Source organism: Nyctibius grandis, chromosome 4, assembly GCF_013368605.1.
Source record: "Nyctibius grandis isolate bNycGra1 chromosome 4, bNycGra1.pri, whole genome shotgun sequence".
NCBI classification, from domain to species: domain Eukaryota; kingdom Metazoa; phylum Chordata; class Aves; order Nyctibiiformes; family Nyctibiidae; genus Nyctibius; species Nyctibius grandis.
The window spans coordinates 4,388,680-4,406,221 of record NC_090661.1 but is presented as its reverse complement, the minus strand read 5'-3'; the positions used below and the strand labels follow the sequence as shown (position 1 = coordinate 4,406,221).

General features: G+C 39.7%; 1 protein-coding gene across 1 annotated transcript in view; it reads right to left on the bottom strand.

Annotated features, from left to right (window-relative positions):
• Nucleotides 1–17,542, bottom strand: part of NAV2 (neuron navigator 2) — a 171,107-nt gene that overhangs the window by 3,620 nt on the left and 149,945 nt on the right. Inside the window, exons 29-39 of the mRNA XM_068399984.1 lie at nucleotides 14,262–14,415; nucleotides 13,596–13,755; nucleotides 13,000–13,100; nucleotides 11,189–11,284; nucleotides 10,865–11,033; nucleotides 8,629–8,864; nucleotides 7,252–7,406; nucleotides 6,675–6,746; nucleotides 5,996–6,192; nucleotides 5,433–5,551; nucleotides 589–792 (exon numbers count right to left, since the gene is read on the bottom strand). Of these exons, the coding sequence (XP_068256085.1) occupies nucleotides 589–792; nucleotides 5,433–5,551; nucleotides 5,996–6,192; nucleotides 6,675–6,746; nucleotides 7,252–7,406; nucleotides 8,629–8,864; nucleotides 10,865–11,033; nucleotides 11,189–11,284; nucleotides 13,000–13,100; nucleotides 13,596–13,755; nucleotides 14,262–14,415 (1,663 nt within the window). The remainder of the gene's footprint in view (nucleotides 1–588; nucleotides 793–5,432; nucleotides 5,552–5,995; nucleotides 6,193–6,674; nucleotides 6,747–7,251; nucleotides 7,407–8,628; nucleotides 8,865–10,864; nucleotides 11,034–11,188; nucleotides 11,285–12,999; nucleotides 13,101–13,595; nucleotides 13,756–14,261; nucleotides 14,416–17,542) is intronic.

Here is a 17,542-nt window from a genome sequence, read left to right as displayed (position 1 = left end):
TATTCAGCATTACCTTCCAGCTCAATTTATACATTCTATACAAATACATGTTAACATTTCCCTATATGCTGGCATGGTATTTCTGATTCATAAATTGGACATCAGTCATGGAGACTATTAGTTCATATATTCTTTGAAAATCTCAATTTTCATTTGGTGTCAAGAATACAGCTCTAAAAACCACGTGAAGTAAAGCAACAAGCCTATTTTGTGACTGTGGCAAAACAGGCTAAATGAACTGGTTCCACTGTGTTATTCAAGTATGTGTAACGAGATCATATATTTCATTCCACAGTGTAGAAATTAAGTTTATTACACACACCCTCAGTCACTCCTCAAAAAATGAATCTTTAAAATATCCTGAACAAATGAATCTGAAGAGCTTCTGACAGTGTTTCCTGCAAAACTGTACGGGCTTTCTGTGTGAATGCATCCCCTGGGCTGACGATGACTTCCCCAGAAACATTGCCTTCTCATTCTAAAACTTTTAATTAGTCCTCAACTGTCCTTTACTTTTTTATTCCTGTTTCTAATCCCTCAGAACAAGGGAAATGAAACAGTTCTGCTGTTTCACAAATGAGAGCTTACCAAAGGATCTCCTTCAGCATCACTCACTGGAACTTGTTTGCTGGTCGAGCCTTCCCGTGACATCGAGTAGCCATCAAAGCCCACGTCTTCAGGCCGCAGCTGTAGCAGAGGAGGCCACTCATGGTGCTGTGGGGTGGCTGCCCAGGGGTAGGTGTCCATTACCCATTTGGCAGGATCCTCCCAGGGCGCTCTCCTCCCATACAACTGGAAAAGAATAAAACCACGTAAAACGTTCCTATTAGCCTACCATTTCATTCAGTGCCTACCTGAACAAAATAAACGTGCTCTGAGTCTTGGATGGCAGAAAACACTTGCAAGAAGGGCTGAACGCAAACAAGTGAGATTTCCCTTACCCTGATGACATACAAAGTTTTAGGTATTTTTAATGGTAACTGATTTGGAAGTGGCTGACCACCTCCTTCGAGACTGCAGTGCCCTTCTGTTGGCACCAGTTGAAGAAAGGGAGACCTGAAAATAACCTCACTTAATAAAGTTAACTTAAATAAAGTTAACTTAAATAAAGTCAATACACAAAAGAGGTCGTCAATGTTGACACCAGATTGCACCAGCAGTTGCCTTATCTATGTTTGCTGTCGTCGGGAAACTGCCGTCAGTGGAATGCATTGGAGGAAACGTGAGACCTGTCATCAGGCAATAACGATGGATGTCATAGCAAAAGGTTCAAGTCAGGGGAATTTCTTTGTATTCAACCAAGAAAAAGCACCAGCAGGATTTGGCTATGTTCACGTTCCTATTTCAAGTAAGCAAGCTCTATTTAAAAAACTTTTTCTGTTTTGAACAGACTGTGTTACTGAATCCCAGCATATTCTTCTTGCTATATTAAGTTTGCCTTAATTAGATAATAAATTTACTTTAATGCCGCATGACTTTCAAAAGCATAAATACAGCTTCAAGTGATTTTAAAATGTTTACTTCTGCCTAATAAATTTCAGCCTAAACATCCTTTGGCAACTGGAGTTTGTCACTGATATTTTGTCACTTGAATTCAGAGAAGTCTCCCTTTCCTGCACCACGCACAGGGGGAAAGCAGTGGTCTAACAAAGAAATTCATCAGCTCTCTGACAGATCTAAGACGATCTCACTTCTCTCATCGCTATTTCTTCTTGGTTTTTTTGTGGTTTTATTTTTTGCACACACCCATTTTGTTATCCTGCCCGTTGCCAAGCAGGCAGTTACAGCAAATCTTGGAGCTTCTAAGTGCTGTTCTTCACTTTGCCAGAAGTCACTGGAACAGTCTTGCACCACAGAAGCGGACTACTGCTTCCAGTGCAACCAGGTCCCTAAAACGCTGCACCCAAACAGAATGCAAAAGACTGATTTCATCCAGATGCATGGTTAATGAATCCAAATCTGATCTTCCTGCATGGCAGCAGAGCATGTCTGCAGGTATCCATCAGGCAAGTGCTGTCAGAATGGCACTTTGACAAAGGCTCCTAGGCAATATTACGGAATAACAACGCCTTTCATTCTAAACGATGTCATGTAGTTCACAGCCTAACCCTTTCCTTGAAAATTTGGCTGTGTTAATTTACACACGTCAAATGAAGTCCTTTATTCTGCTAGAGCCTCCCTGTAATGGCTACAAGAAACTTGAATTTAGGTGAAACGTAGATGATAGATGTGAATGCAAGCTTTTGCCATGCACAAATCGCAAAGTATTAAATTGCTCTAAATACCAACATGTGTTTGATTGTGAAGCAGAACGGAGCGAGCCCCAGCCCGGAGCAGAGGTGCCCAGCAGATGGTGCTCGGCAATCGTTAAATACAGCCTCTTCTGCAGCCCAAATTCTCTTCATTCTCGAGCTGTACTACAGTATTTTCTCAGCATAATGTCTTCAAGCTGTGGTAACCCAGATCTCCTAATTTAATCTTGTTCTCAAATTTACAGCAATACATGTCAGTTGCTAAGTGGAGAGCTTTTTACATTTTTCACATGTCCTTGCTCCCTAGAAGGTCCGTGTGGATCCTAGCTCACTTCTGAAAATCAGCTAATAAGTAAAATTCCCATTTCAATAGATGAAATCAGCACATATCTTCAGCAGATGAGAGACTGGATGACTAACTCACTATTCCTTTCCTCAGCAACCAGTCCTGTCCATCCCTTTCACGTGCACATTTTCTAGAGAGCAATTAAGGGGGCAAGAATCTAACAGGTTGCTTCACAAGCACCATCGATAAATGGCTGGAGTACGAGTGACAGTGGCAGGAAGCCACAGGGATTTTGGGTTCTCTTTCTGCTGGTGCTGCATTCTGTAGCGACACACCAAGCAGGAAGAACCGAGGTTTTATATAACCCTCTAATTTTCACATCCCTTTTTTGAAGAACAAAAAAACTCAGCTCCAATGGGAGCAATTATTGTAAGGATCCATTTGGCTAGCTTGTCTTTGACCCAGAATAGTTCTCTAAATGAGAAACAGAAATACAAAAATAGTTCAGGTTAGATCCACAGAGATCAGAGTGAAATCAGCAGTCCACCCTTCCTGTCTGGCAGGCAATTTCATGAGAGATGATGTGTTCTCGGAGGAGCCTTTGTGGGTGTGGGGGACAGAAAATAGCCCAAAATGAAACGCACATTTCTAGCATTAGCTTGTTAATTAGCACAACTCTGGCTACTCTTCCAGTACTGAAGACTTATTCTTATCCACCGACTCAACAAAAGAGAAATTCTAGAGTAAATTGAGATATTATTTAAATGGAAATGAACTGTTGGAATTGGGGAAATGGGACTGAAGTGGATACAGAACCTACAGCACAAAGTGAGAAACTGAAATCTTTACGCTTGGAACACAAGCCATTTAAATAATCTAAGGAAAGATGCAGATAGCAGGCAAAACAACCAAGTAAAAAGATGTTTTTATTCACTGTTGTTCTTTCTCTGCATTTCTTACTAATTTTTCAGTGCTTTCCACAACTACTGATCAGATGATATGAGGGCTTCAAAACACAGTACAAGGAGCCTAAGCATCACTGAGCATCAGTTTTATCCTTTCCAGGAGAAAACAAGGTCACACGCGCTCTTGTCACTTGTTTTAGGTCAAAAAGATTATTGGCTCCCATTACGTGCCCTTATAGGAAGTTTTATGTAAAGTGGTTCTCCTGTTCTGTTTCCAGCAAAGTTCCTCTGTGTGTGTTGTACTTTAGGACCTATCATGTTCCTCACATCTAAGAGCTTAACACAATTGTCTCAAAGAAAATGAGGTCTCCAGGCACTGACAGATTTTAAATGGCAAACACAGTTTGCACAAATTCTGACCAAACTTGTTGAAGAATTCGTGTATTTCATAGAATTGTAAGGAGCCATTAGTAAAAGCTGCTTTCTATGACAGGGTTGTCTTCGCTCTCTCTCTGTTAATATCTATAAATCTCTGCTGCATAGATAGCAAATGAAACCCAAGGTGGTTGTTAACTGGACAGTGTAAAATCCCTCCCCTCTTTTTTTTTAGTACTTCTTCAAGTACACAGACTGGTGCATCTTCATGATTTCTCCATTCTCTGCAAAGTACTCCCATGCAGACGAGAGGTGAACCTCCAATACAGAAATTGTATTGTACAAAAAAGAAACATAACAAACACGCAAATCAAACCAAAACCCCAGTATTTTCCAAAAGAAATCTTTCACACTTTTTTTACATATCTTAATGGCAAGGCATCCTGACGCATACTGCAATGGTGAGCCCTAAGCAGTAGCAGAATGGAGACAACTGTTTTTCACAAACATGAAGGAACCATTCTGCAACACAACTGGTTCTTCATGGAGCTTGTACTTGGAGTTATTTCATGTTTCAGAAAGACTTCAGACACAGAGACGTATGTGATGGAGAACCTATTACTTCTGTAAGTGAAATTTCGTAAGTGTTAATTATTCTTACTAAGAACAAGCCATGTCTTGCTTATAGTTTGAATTTTTCTAGTCCAAACTTGACAAACATCCACTAGACTTTTTTTCCCTGCAAGACTTAAAGCAGAAGACTCCCATAGACCAAGTAATATTTTAGCTTCCTCTTGAATAAATGGAATAGTTTGAGCTGCTCATCTCTCTCATTGAATAATGCTTCCTGTATCTTAATGATACCCACTGCTCTTCTCTAAACCCTCTCCACTTTATCTTAGTCCTTTTACGTACAGAAGGACTATTCTCTTCCTGCCTCTGTCAGATGTAATTACAGTTTATGCCCTCAAAACGGCATTTGTCCTCTTACGAAAACACAAGTTCCCAATGCATTGCCATAATTTCCTACTCTCCATCTACCTTTAGCCCTTTTTCGATCTTCTAGACTCTGTGATCCACCTTTTTATTTCTGTATGTGTGATCTTATTCATCCTGTAGACTGAGAAGTAATCAAAATGTCACTGATACTGACCCTGCCCCACTCATTAATACGTTTCTCTCCATACACAGCTTTGTTCCTCCTCCATTGAACGATTTCATTTACAAAAGAACATCGTGCATGACTAAGTTAATAACCACAAACACGTTTTTCAGATGCACAGTATAATTTTAAGGTGTGCTTCTGGAACAGATTACTCAAAGATATTTGGGTGTCTAACTCCCCCTACTGAAAATGTCAGTAGTTTGGCATCTAAACTTTCTTCAGAAAATCTAATCTGGACTTTTAGTGCTTCCATTTCATATTTCAAAATTGTTTGAAGAGAATAATTCTGCCTGAAATTAATGACAAATTAGGTCACATTTTGACAGACATGCAGCTGTTCAGTGTGCAAAGTTGTATCTAGTGAAAATGTTGCCGTTTTGTCCGATGCTGTGTTGCCTTCTGAATAGATACCATTCAAGACCTGTGATTTTTCACTGTTGCCAACTCACCTGTAGCCCTTCTCTAACTGCCTCCAGAAGATACGGGATGATGGAGTAGTTCCACAAGTCAGTAAACCAAACTCGAGAACCATCTACATCTATTGGACAGGAGAGGAAGAGCCGTGGACCTGGAGAGGGAATTTCAGATATTACACTCAAATCATGATCATGATATGCATCAAAAATAGGATCAAACAACAAGTTCGATCTTTCTTTCAGTTCTCTGGAGAAAGCAGCCAAGGATGAGAAAACATAAGTCACTAGCTGGTGAATTGCTCTTCCTGAGAGCTTAAAAATCCTCTGAATCAACTTGAAAAACTACAGCCTTCAAGGTGAAAACAATTAACCAGATTTCCTATTGAGGACTTAGAAAGAAATCCTTTTTTTCTTAGAAAAAGTAAAAAAAAAAGTTTAGAAATCTCTTGCACAGTTTGTCTCGGAGTACGCTGCCATCTAAAAGCAGGGTTTTAAAGAAACCTTTTTTACCTGATATATACAAGGATGCACCTGATAGACAAGGAAATAAAATACGTACATTTACATATGCCTGGGCATACGGGCAGAGCACTTACCAATAGTAACATCAGAGGAGCTGTGAGCCTCCAAGAATTTGTTCAGGTGTTGCCAGACCTTGGGAATCCAATCAATAATTTTAACCAGCTCTGCATTTCTCATCCTGCCACTGATCTCTGTTTCAATTAGTTTTCTTCTCAAGAAACGGCCGAGAAAGCCTTTGACCGGCTCAGTGTGGTTAGCACATAGCACCCATCTATGGCAGAACAGCAGAAATGTCCATTATTTATCTTCCGTGCTACTGAACATAACTATTCTGGACTAAATTTCTCTTATTATTTCTAGATGATTATCCTGATCAAAATGGGTTATCCCAGCCACCTAGGTTTCTTAGCAAAAATTATTTTGGAATGATGAGTTCACTAGGTGAAACAATTTGTATTGTGCATTGTTTCTGCTTATTTCTCATTCAGTATCTGCTCTGCCTAAACATGGTCGTATTTAAAATTTGTTAGAAGATGAAATATCTTAACAATCCTCTGAAAAGGAAAAGTTTTATGAACCACAGTTACTTTAATAACAGCATCATAACAAAGCTGCACATGTTAGAGCAGCAACTAGTAGCGAATGGTATTTCAGTTTGCTATTTCAGCTGATAAGAGCCATTTCAGATGACTCAGTAGCCGTTACTCATTTGCCAGCCCACAAACATAAATAAGAAACATGAATAAACAGTACCTGAAATTATGGTGAAGTTGAAGATTAGGTGTTGAGGAGGTGGCTTGGTTCATTGTGCCAATAATATATGGACTATTAAAAAAAAAAACAAAACCAAAAAATAAAAATCAAGGAAATCACACTTGTAAATTTTGAAAAACAACTCTTTAGTAAGATCTCAACATTAAAAAAGGTTATTCAAACCTCTTCTGTCAAAGAAGGTTTTTGTAGTTACTTATAACCAAATTCTCTACTGAGAATCTGACTGCTGAGAACATCAAATTCTGAAAGTAAAACAGAAATCTCAAAGCAGGATCGTTCACTACAAAAATGGGGTTTTAGTAGTGAAGATCTACTGCATGAAATGAATGCCAATTACCCGAACCCTCTACTACTTTTTTATTACTGATTTCAGAGGAATTGATCATTTTATGAAGAAAAAACCCTCTGAAGTGCTGTCCATAATATGGACAGTCTGACCATCTCAGTCCACTTTAGCAAATTAATCTAGAGTTTGGTTTTGTGATCACATTTTGCAATAGTGGTGGTCTGACTGCAGTATTGAAATTTGGAATATGTTCTGATATTATTTCTTTACCATTTGTGGTACTTGCAGTTTAGAAGTCCATTGAAGATCTCTCCTAGGGAGCTAACATGATGCAAATTATCCAAAATAATTACAAGAGGCATATCCACAGCATTATTTTCACTGTTACATTGGTCTGCTAGGTTGGACAGGTATTGGCGGAGTTCCTGCAAAGCATATATAAAGAAAGAAAAAAAAAAAGAAAAAAGAGTTTTCACCATATTCCTTGAAAATCCAGTCAAGATAAATAAGCTACTGGCTTTGTCATGAAATCTAAAGCAAAAGAGCCTGCCATCTGACAAATGCACACATTTTCCATGAGAAAACAGAATACGGGTTTCTTTCTCTTTTGTAGTTTATGCTGAAGATTCAAAGACTATATCAGAAATCCTCTGTGAGATAAGGGCCCAGAGCGGGGTAAGATGTTCTTGTTTGGTTTGTGTTTTTTCATTCATGCTGTCTGAATCTGACACTCGGAGGTCTGAAATCTATTTTTCTTTCTTTTCAGGAACTTGTTCAGCTCTCCATACAACCAAACCAAACTTTGCATCCCAGCTAGGCTTGTTATATCTTCTTGCAATTGCATGTCTATTGAAATACAGCCGATAAAATTAATGTGGAATAAAGCATCCCTCAGCAGAGGCCAGATTCAGATGCCTTCAGTAACGCCGTGAAAGGAGGACAAGCTTGCGAGGCTGCTGCTGGGTGACTGCATGTGGCTGAAATGCTCTCAGCAGCTTTAAAGCATTTATTCCATAGCATGTCTCAAATTATACCAGTGGCCTACATCCACAATTTCAACCATCCCTTTCCTCCAGACAAAAATGTGCCTAAGGCCATCAAATATACAGCTTTTTTTTTTTCTTTAATCCAGATGGTCACTGGACAGATATTCAGCAAAACCAGCAGCACATAAAAAAGCAGAGATGTGCCTTACTGGTGCAGGATGTGTCTGGACAACAGTCACTCCAAACCCAGCGTATGCAGGTTACAACTGCTGATACTTGCAGCTGCAGGAACTCTTGACAGCCTAGAGATGCATTTGAGGTTTTTTGGAAAAATGCCCACATGCAATCAGGATTGCTTAAGTTGCTGGGAATTTTATGCAGGTGTTTAACTTCCTCGGCAATTCTCAGGCTCCTAACCACTTGAAAATCATGACACCTTCAGGTGTTTAAGTATACACCTGGAAGCCTGCTATTTCACGCCCATAATCAGGTGAATCTACAGTTCTGAAAATCTTAAATATTATTCCCTTCAGGATTAACATAATGCTTTAAAAAGAAAGATAAGTTTAAAATCAGCTTTTCATGGATTAATGAAGGAGAAGTCTCTCATTTTTGATATACGGTAGCATTAACTGTGCAAGGATGGTTTCCATTTCCTCACCTTACTGGATTTATGGTCCACGTTGAAGGTTGCAATAATGCCATCGGCCAACTCCCTGCCCTCTCTAAGGACCATATACTCAGACAGACGGTTTGCCAGGTATGTTTTACCAGTGCCACTGGGGCCAGATAAGATAATTCGTCTATGTTCCATCAGGAGAGAGACATAACGCTGCAGTATAGGCTTTGGGATCAGTGATTCAAACACCAGACCGTCCAAACTGTTCTCACAGATACCTGCAACGGGAAAAGATTCCTCATTTACAGGGATTCCCAAGTTTTATCCAAATTACTTGCATTTTTAGTTTTTTTTTTTTCCTAAGTAGTTGTAATGCTGCAAAGCAATCCCGTTAGTGGAGTTTGAACAAATCAAGATTAGTTGAAATGACTAGACAGTCAAACCAGAGAACTGAAAAACATGATTTTGTGAATGTACAATAATAGAAGGAGAAACCCTCAAAATAACACTTAGAAACAAGAGATTTAGATCTGACCTGACCAAGCTGTTTCTCACTTCGGAGATAAATCCCTTCCCCACTCTGGTATCCCCCGTGGTCAAGAGGAACACATATAAAGCTGGTAAAACAAGTGCAGAAGCGACCTATGGGCTTTGCCTGGATCCTCCGTCAGCTCTCCCGGTTTTCAAAGTACTCGACCGCATCCTACAGTTTCTAAGGCCCCATGAAAGTTGCCGTACAAACGATTCCAGGCCATATTTTTCACAGACAAACCATCCCTTTTGCAGTATTTCACCATGTATGGTATGCGTTCATCCAGAATTTACCTGTTTACTTTTGAATCACTAGACAAAAAAACCCCAGCTATCATCAACTCCCCCTACTTTCCCAAACACGTGTAATTAAACTCCTCTGTGTGCTGATAGTTATCTCTTCGAACATAAAACTCCTACTGATAAGCATTTACGCAATGTCAGCAGTCACTTTAGGCAGAATTGGCTCCGGGAAAATACATAGTGCTTCAAAATAAACAGCAGAAAGGGAAGTTGGCAGATCACACACAGAAATGTTTGCACCTCAATGGTTACTTGGAATATTAAATATTTATATAGGCAGCTTTATATCTCAAAGGTATATGGAAGTGATTTTCCATAAATTGATTAAATACATTTCTCTTTTATTGAAAACTGTTATCACATATGAACCTTCAAAGTACAAGTCCAGCCAATGCAAGTTAAACACAAAATCAGATTGCAGCTTCACAGATATGGCTAGACCTTAAGCAATATTTCAACTAGGATTTACTATTGGACAATGTATTTTAAGTAAGTAGAATACCCTGAGTTTACATCAAGCCTCAGTAAATTGAGATATTTCATGGCTTTATTTTGTCTTCCTGCCCAGTGATTTGCTGCCCAAGGTAATTGATTTTTTACACCAATATTCAAAAATCAAACTACTTTCAGCCGAATCTCAAAGTTGAGGTGCAGAGTTTGGCAATGCTCTCAAACACTCTACCGTCTGAACGCAGATCTATGCGTGAGATTTCCCTGGTGTAACTTCGAGTAAACTGACGTACATTCAAAATGCAGTGGTGGAAGATTTTTTTCCCCCAAATCTAGTTTCATAGTATAGTTTTCATATAAAAATGGTGTCCCTGAGAAACCAAATGAGAAACCATATGAGAAATATAAGCACTAAGTTCTTATCAGTATGACATAATGAAACTGATGAGAATTCTGAAAACCATGCATTTTGAAAAAAATCCAGATTTTAAGGTGTCCCATGAATTCTGAGATCCCTCCTTACTGGTGCCTAAGGAGGGACTCTTCAGCAAAACCAATCAAGCAAGTTAAATCAAGAATTTTTTTACTCTGCATGAAGGAAATAACAACTATAGCTGCTAGAAAGAGGTAATGAAATTCTGAGGCTCTATCCATTTCGAAGGTACTTTGCTGCTCAAACAACTCCACTATGTCCCCTGTGGTGTGAGGTCTTCTTCAGGACAACTCCAGGCATCAGTTCAAGATATGTGGAGAAAACTGCCGTGTGTGTAATTATTCCTACTGCTACAGGTTGAAAATTTGCTGAATTTATAGACTTAGCATACTCCAAGCGCTATCTTCATCAAATCAAAACAGAAAGACCAGTAAATAAAAGGCAGGGACAGGAAAAAGAAACTCAATAAAAAGTTTCTACTCCTCTGAGTTTCTTGACACAGCAAGCTTTGATAAAACTGTAATTAGTGAGAACTACAACAGACAGGTCAAGCATAATTACCTTTGATGGTAACTGAAATAGTGTTGTTTTCTCCAACTAGATAACCACAGGGCAACAGCTCAGGTGTCTCTGCACTATTAGTGCGTTTGATTTCTCCTATGCTGTAGCCCAGAACACTGTCTGAATTCAGCCCCAGCTGGCTCACAGGATCCACGTGAATGATATACTCCTAGGGTGGAAAAGGGGCACGAAAAGTTAGGCAGCACCGAAATCTCTGTGACTTTGTTCTATTCTATAAGAGTAATAATTGCAGCAAGTTAAATATTGCTTGGTACCACCAAAATTGAACAGAATTCAAGTGCACAGCAAATTGTACTCACTAACCTTAAACAACCGTCTTACAACACCATCCAGAACATCCCATTTGGTCTTCCCACTGACTCCGATGCAGCCTATGAGGAAGATGCGAGGCCTCGAATCCTAAATGCACAGAAATGTGAACTGTATCATACAAGTCTGTTTAATGTAATTAAAATGCTGGCTTTTTTTTTTTTTTTTTAAATTATGGTGCATCTTTACCACTCTATATGGTGGATTCTGAATGCTGTATGAAACCCTCCTTTTCTACTAAACATTTTCTACAGTGCTGGAGTCACAAATCTAAAGGATACTTAAGTGGTACTGATGTTAAGTAACAGGTATTTATTAATCAATCCATGAACAATTAAGAAACCCCTGAGAGGATTACAGCTTAGCACAAAGACAGAGACTCTTAGGAAAATTCTAGGCAGAAAAGTTCACGGCATGTTCATTTTTCCATGACTTCACAATCAAATATGTTGCATTTGCAAGGTTTATCCTATTTACTTCTAGAAATGCTGCCATGGGCATAGAAATCTCAATATATACTTAGAAATCATACATGGTTATATGCATATATAGTTATATACAGAGAGAGGGTTTTTTTTATATGTGTCTATAACAACTTGTGTGTTATGTTTGGTATATCACAGCACTTTAGTTGATAATTTTGTTTCTGATTTCTAAAGCAGATAAAACCAGAATGTGCCTCATTTTTCTATTCTTCTATAGCTGCATTCATGGTGAAACATTCATTGAAGAAAAACTAATTTCTATTATAAGACCAACTAAAACGTAAGGAATCATTTCCACGTGGTTACTTTAATAATTGTGAGTACAGTGGCGTCCAACACAGTTTTACTGTTAATTTGCTTATCCTGGACTGTGATTTATTAATGCAGAATTGGTATTTAATGGAAAGATCTGCTGAGTCAATTTGATCTCTGATTATTCAAATTTTTGATGTACAAAAGACATCAAATTATTTCTTAAATACACTTTTACAGGTACTTATAATGTGAGGTAACAAGGGTCAGTGCTTGGTAAAGATTGTGTGGTACATTCATGCATGCATTACACACATGTGGTGGGCTGCAATTTTACAATATCTGAAATTTATTTGGGTATTTAGGATTCTTTCAATTACTTGAGAATGGAGAATATCTGAAAGATGTCATTCAAAATGGGAAACTTGTACCAGAGAGGACAACTTGAACTAGAACGATAAGATCTCCCAGTTTGGATCCATTAAGTTCTTGCACAATATCGGTGCTTACAGCGTTTCGGTGCACCTTCTGTCTACACACTGGATCGTTTCCATTATTAGGTAAAATTTTATTGAAATTTAACAGAAAGGCTCAAGAGCTTTGTGCAGCTTTTAACATATCAGTCTTGAACAGATGCTATCCCAAGGTGCAGACTAGTCTGCAAACCTCCTTGATGCTGAAAGAGCGGCCTGGCTTTCAGAGACATTACTGAAAGGCTTAAACTGCAAGTTATCACCTACACCGCTGAGGCATGGTCTAGTCTAGCAATCCTGTGTTACTGACATGCTTCATGGCCAGTGCTGATGGCACCAACAAGAAACTGTAACATGAAAAGCTACTGCAGGTGACTCCATAAGACAATCTGAACTGGTGGTGTAGGCTCTCAGCAGTTCCAAGTGGGGGCTTAGCACCATGGCTATCACTAGCGATACACCAATGAACCATTTTGCAGAGAAAATATTAAAAAATCTTTTGCAAATAAAAGCCTCCAAAACAAACTGGATTTGAATTCTCTGCCCCATTCCAAAGTCATCTATATTTCAAAGCTGGGGATGAAACACTACTCACCTCCTTCCATTTCATCTCATCCTGAAAGTTGACAACTATTTTGACATGCCTGCCTCCTTCTTTCCGGGCAGAGCCATCTCCAGTATCATCTAACAGCATGTCTGTGAACAGAAAACATCAACAGCTTCACAGCTGTACCTTAATAAAACTGAAGACTACTCTGGTTTACGCCAACACGTCTATTATAGTCAAACACAACACATCTGGGCTTCACATGCCCTAAGGTAAAACACAAGAACCAGGTTTACTGACTTCCCTACCAAACATCAGTATCACTCTTAAAAAGTGAAGGTCATTGAAAATTATTAGTCAGTTACTCTGTACTTTCCTTCCTCTGATATATCCCCTGGCAAATGTACACCATTAAATGGCTTTAAACATGACTCTTTGCAGCTGAGGTCATAATTGGACAACTCCAACCTAGGGTGTAGCAGACCTATGACGACATTTTAGAAGATGGCTTCATGCCAGCTCCTGACATATTTCCACACCTCAACTGTTAATAATTTTCATGCTTTCATTTTTCCATGGCTAACCAAACCAAATCTTCCAAGTGCAGGATAAAACCTGCCCACCACCTTTCTCATTAAACTCACCGAGACTGGTTGACTCCGTGAGGTTCAAACTGTGTTGAGAGAGACCCACTGAATGTCTTGGAGACGACGAAATAGAAACCTGAGACTGAGCCCTGCTACAGCTGCCGTGGTTTTCAGATTTCAGCCGATCATTTTCTGCTTTTAATTTTTCAATCTCAGTCTTGAAAAGACAAGTCAGGAGTTAGAAGACACAATGAAAATTTAAGCTTAAAGGAGAGCAACATAAGTAACTTAAGAATAAATACTAGTTTAACAGAAATGCCATTTTCATAATATTTTAATTTATTTTAATAATTACAATGTCCCTTCCACGAAACTTTTCAAAGAATCCTAGAAAACATAAATATGTGGGAATTCACTAAACACTGAAATGTAGCTACTTTAAGGCAGAGAGCATGGGAACATTTTAAGAGGTTGCTGACAGTCAACAAAATGATGTCCCCGTAGGTTTCTAGGGTTGAAACAGTTATAGCTGCAAAATTCATGTATTCCAGCTGACTTTTAATGAAGGTACAAGGTTTAACACTGGCACAAAGCTCGACATAACTTTTAGTAAGCATTCAAAAACTTCAAATTTACCTTCTTTCAGATCTTCGCTGTGTGGCAGGTCGGCCAACCCTTAGCACATCAACACAGACTGCAATATTTGGGGTGGTTATTTCTTACCTGCATTCTGTTCATCGCCTCCCGAAGCTGGTCAAGCTGATGAGCAGAGCTAAGGGCTTCTAGACGAATATCAGTCAACTTCATCTCCTTGTCTCTTAGCTCATTTCGTAACTGCATCACTGTTTCAGCTTCACTGTCAGTGCATTCAGAAATACTGGAGAAGATTGAAAAATACGACATTGAACAAGCCTATTTGTTACTTTTCAGATAGTGCTTCTCCATCATTTATTAGTAAGGGGAGGGGGGAAACCCTTTTATGCTGCAGGAAGTGGGCAACAGTTTTGGCTTATTGGATTAGTGATACCAGAAATCAGATAGGTCATGGAAACACTAGAGACTAGTGAAATAAATGTCTGAGGGTTATTTTTCTTTAATCAGCATCTGAAACAGAATTCTGAGAGTCACCTACTATTGGATAGTCTTCATTTTTTTCACGGTAGTTGCCATAAAGGAAAACTTCTAAAGCCAAAATCTAAATAAATTAAGGGGGTGCAGGCAGTAACAGCAGTTGGTTGGAGATTGATGAGTTTATGGACAGATTTAAAGCTCACCAGGTGTGCACAGCTGGGTTTCCCTGAACTGTTCTGGAGGGCTTTAGAACTCTACACCTACTGAAGCATGATAAATTCCTGCTCGCTTTAAAGCGCTCATGCTTAAAAAATTTTTGGTGGTGTTTTTCTTCCCTCCTCCCACAAAAAAAGATTCTGGGTGAGTAACATTTCAGCACATTCGTAAGTGTATCTATATAAAGATCAACTACACGGCTGCATGCTTTGAGGGAGATTTCATTTGAAATGTTTCTCCCTAAATCAGTTTAATGAGAGATGTTTTCCCCACGAAAATGTCAATAAGCCAAAACACACAAGTTTTACTTGTGCTCTAGCCTTCCCTCGGTTTGCATATTTACTCTTTTCTCATGTTCAGCCTTTTAGCTTTCATGGCAAGATGAGACGTATGCACATAGCATTTTGACTGACGATAGACGAGATCATCATTTGACAATCTTCTGGCCTTAGATTTCTAGAGAACAATTTGCTGTAGTCGCCAGAAACTCACCAAGTTGGGTTCAAGAGACCGGAGAAGCTTTAAAAAAAATTCATGGGGGATTATCTTCCGCTACTAACATTTCATCATTATTATATGGCTGGAAACTATTGCTATTGTTTTCACCTCTTCATGTGAAAACACGCGATGGGCAAAACTTCAAGTTTGGGTACTTACTCAAATGCGTTTGATCTGAAATCAGGCTGGAAGCTTTGCATGACATCTACAAGGTCGCAAGGCTGTCTGGTAGTTACACATTTCACAATAGTGCCTCTTACATCTTTATTTATTTATTTACCATACTCAAGTGATCACAGAATCACAGAATCACAGAATCACAGAATCACAGAATGTTAGGGATTGGAAGGGACCTCAAAAGATCATCTAGTCCAATCCCCCTGCCGGGGCAGGATTGCCTAGACCATATCACACAGGAACGCGTCCAGGCGGGTTTTGAATGTCTCCAGAGAAGGAGACTCCACAACCTCTCTGGGCAGCCTGTTCCAGTGTTCAGTCACCCTTACAGTAAAGAAGTTTTTCCTCAAATTTAAGTGGAACCTCCTGTGTTCCAGCTTGCACCCATTGCCCCTTGTCCTGTCAAGGGATGTCACTGAGAAGAGCCTGGCTCCATCCTCTTGACACTTGCCCTTTACATATTTATAAACATTAATGAGGTCACCCCTCAGTCTCCTTTTCTCCAAGCTAAAGAGACCCAGCTCCCTCAGCCTCTCCTCATAAGGGAGATGTTCCACTCCCTTAATCATCTTCGTGGCTCTGCGCTGGACTCTCTCTAGCAGTTCCCTGTCCTTCTTGAACTGAGGGGCCCAGAACTGGACACAATACTCCAGATGCGGCCTCAGGCGACTGATAGAATTAACAGAAAATCTGTTTCACAAAGTTTTCCAAGCACATTCTAAAATGTGAGTTCAGACTCAAAACAGTGCGGTAACGCAATTATTTAACCTTATTTCACAGTTGGCCAAAATGAAGTATCAAGATTGCCTGTGACCTTCCCATGAACATAAAATGAGTTAAGCAGCAGAGCAGAAGTCCTGACTGTAAAGTCTACATCTTATTCTCATACACACACAAGCAGAAGGGTATGGTTTGGTCCTACAGATGAGCCTATACAATAGCTTGCTCCTACCCAAAGGACACACCTGTTTCTCGCTCCTCTTCCCCAGCCTGCTCCTGGCTGTGCTCCTGTTATGCCCCCATTCTTATCATCAGAGTCTGATCAGACCCCTGAGCTGAGCCAACCCAGCAACCTGGGGAAAAAACTGTTCACATTTCTGTCAAATTATTTTTCACATAAGTTAGCATGTTGCATCGGCTCAGTGGAGCTGTCCGATAAGCAGCAGAGCCAGTGCAAGGGAAGGACCAGGCACAGGTGCTGGGGAGGTACAGAAGAAACGAGGAGCGGATCATCTCCATTCATCAGGCACAAGCTGTTAGATGAGTTCAGCTGTATCACTAAACAATGCTGTTTGATTTCCAGTAAATCCTTACCTTTATCTGAAGTTGTCAGCTTAATTGGGAACTCTTCATTGCAGATTAGTACAATATGTACTGTCTTTAGCCAACAGAGAAAACAAAATCCCAGACTTGCCCTGGCTTGTTTCATTAACAGCAAGAGATCAAATTAATTCTGCACTCCAAGGTCACCCTGGTCATAAATACTCTTCATACTCAATATGTTCCTCTGAGAGAGCACCCCAATGAAATATTAAATTATACTACAGTACCGATGCAATGATTTTCGGCTTCCTGGACACTAATACAAAGGTTCTGGGTTGGGAGTCAGCTTACTTATCTTTAATTCCCTGAATATATACGTTCTGCTTTTCTGTCCTCTGCCTGTAATCTCCTTTGACTACAGAACATTTAAAATAGGCAGTAGTTGAAAGTGTGATCTTTGCTTATTCTTTTGCCAGCATGACAGGGTTAAGGATTTTACCCAAAACACTTCACAAAACACAGCCCCTGGCTGGGAGATAATGTAAATGATGCTTGGGAATAGGACTGATCAGTGGCAACAGACCAGCCCTGATCTAGAGGACAATCCTGTCTGGCCCACTGTGTCTTCTGCTGTGGCCTCAGGGTGAACAGCTGGTTTTAGCAGTGCTTGTAACTGAACAGCTGTCAGACTCTTGTAGTGCTCATACAGGTGTGCAGATTCTTAGACAGAGGAACCAACAGGGACAGGATGGTGTCCCCCCAAGCACATTTTGCCCCTG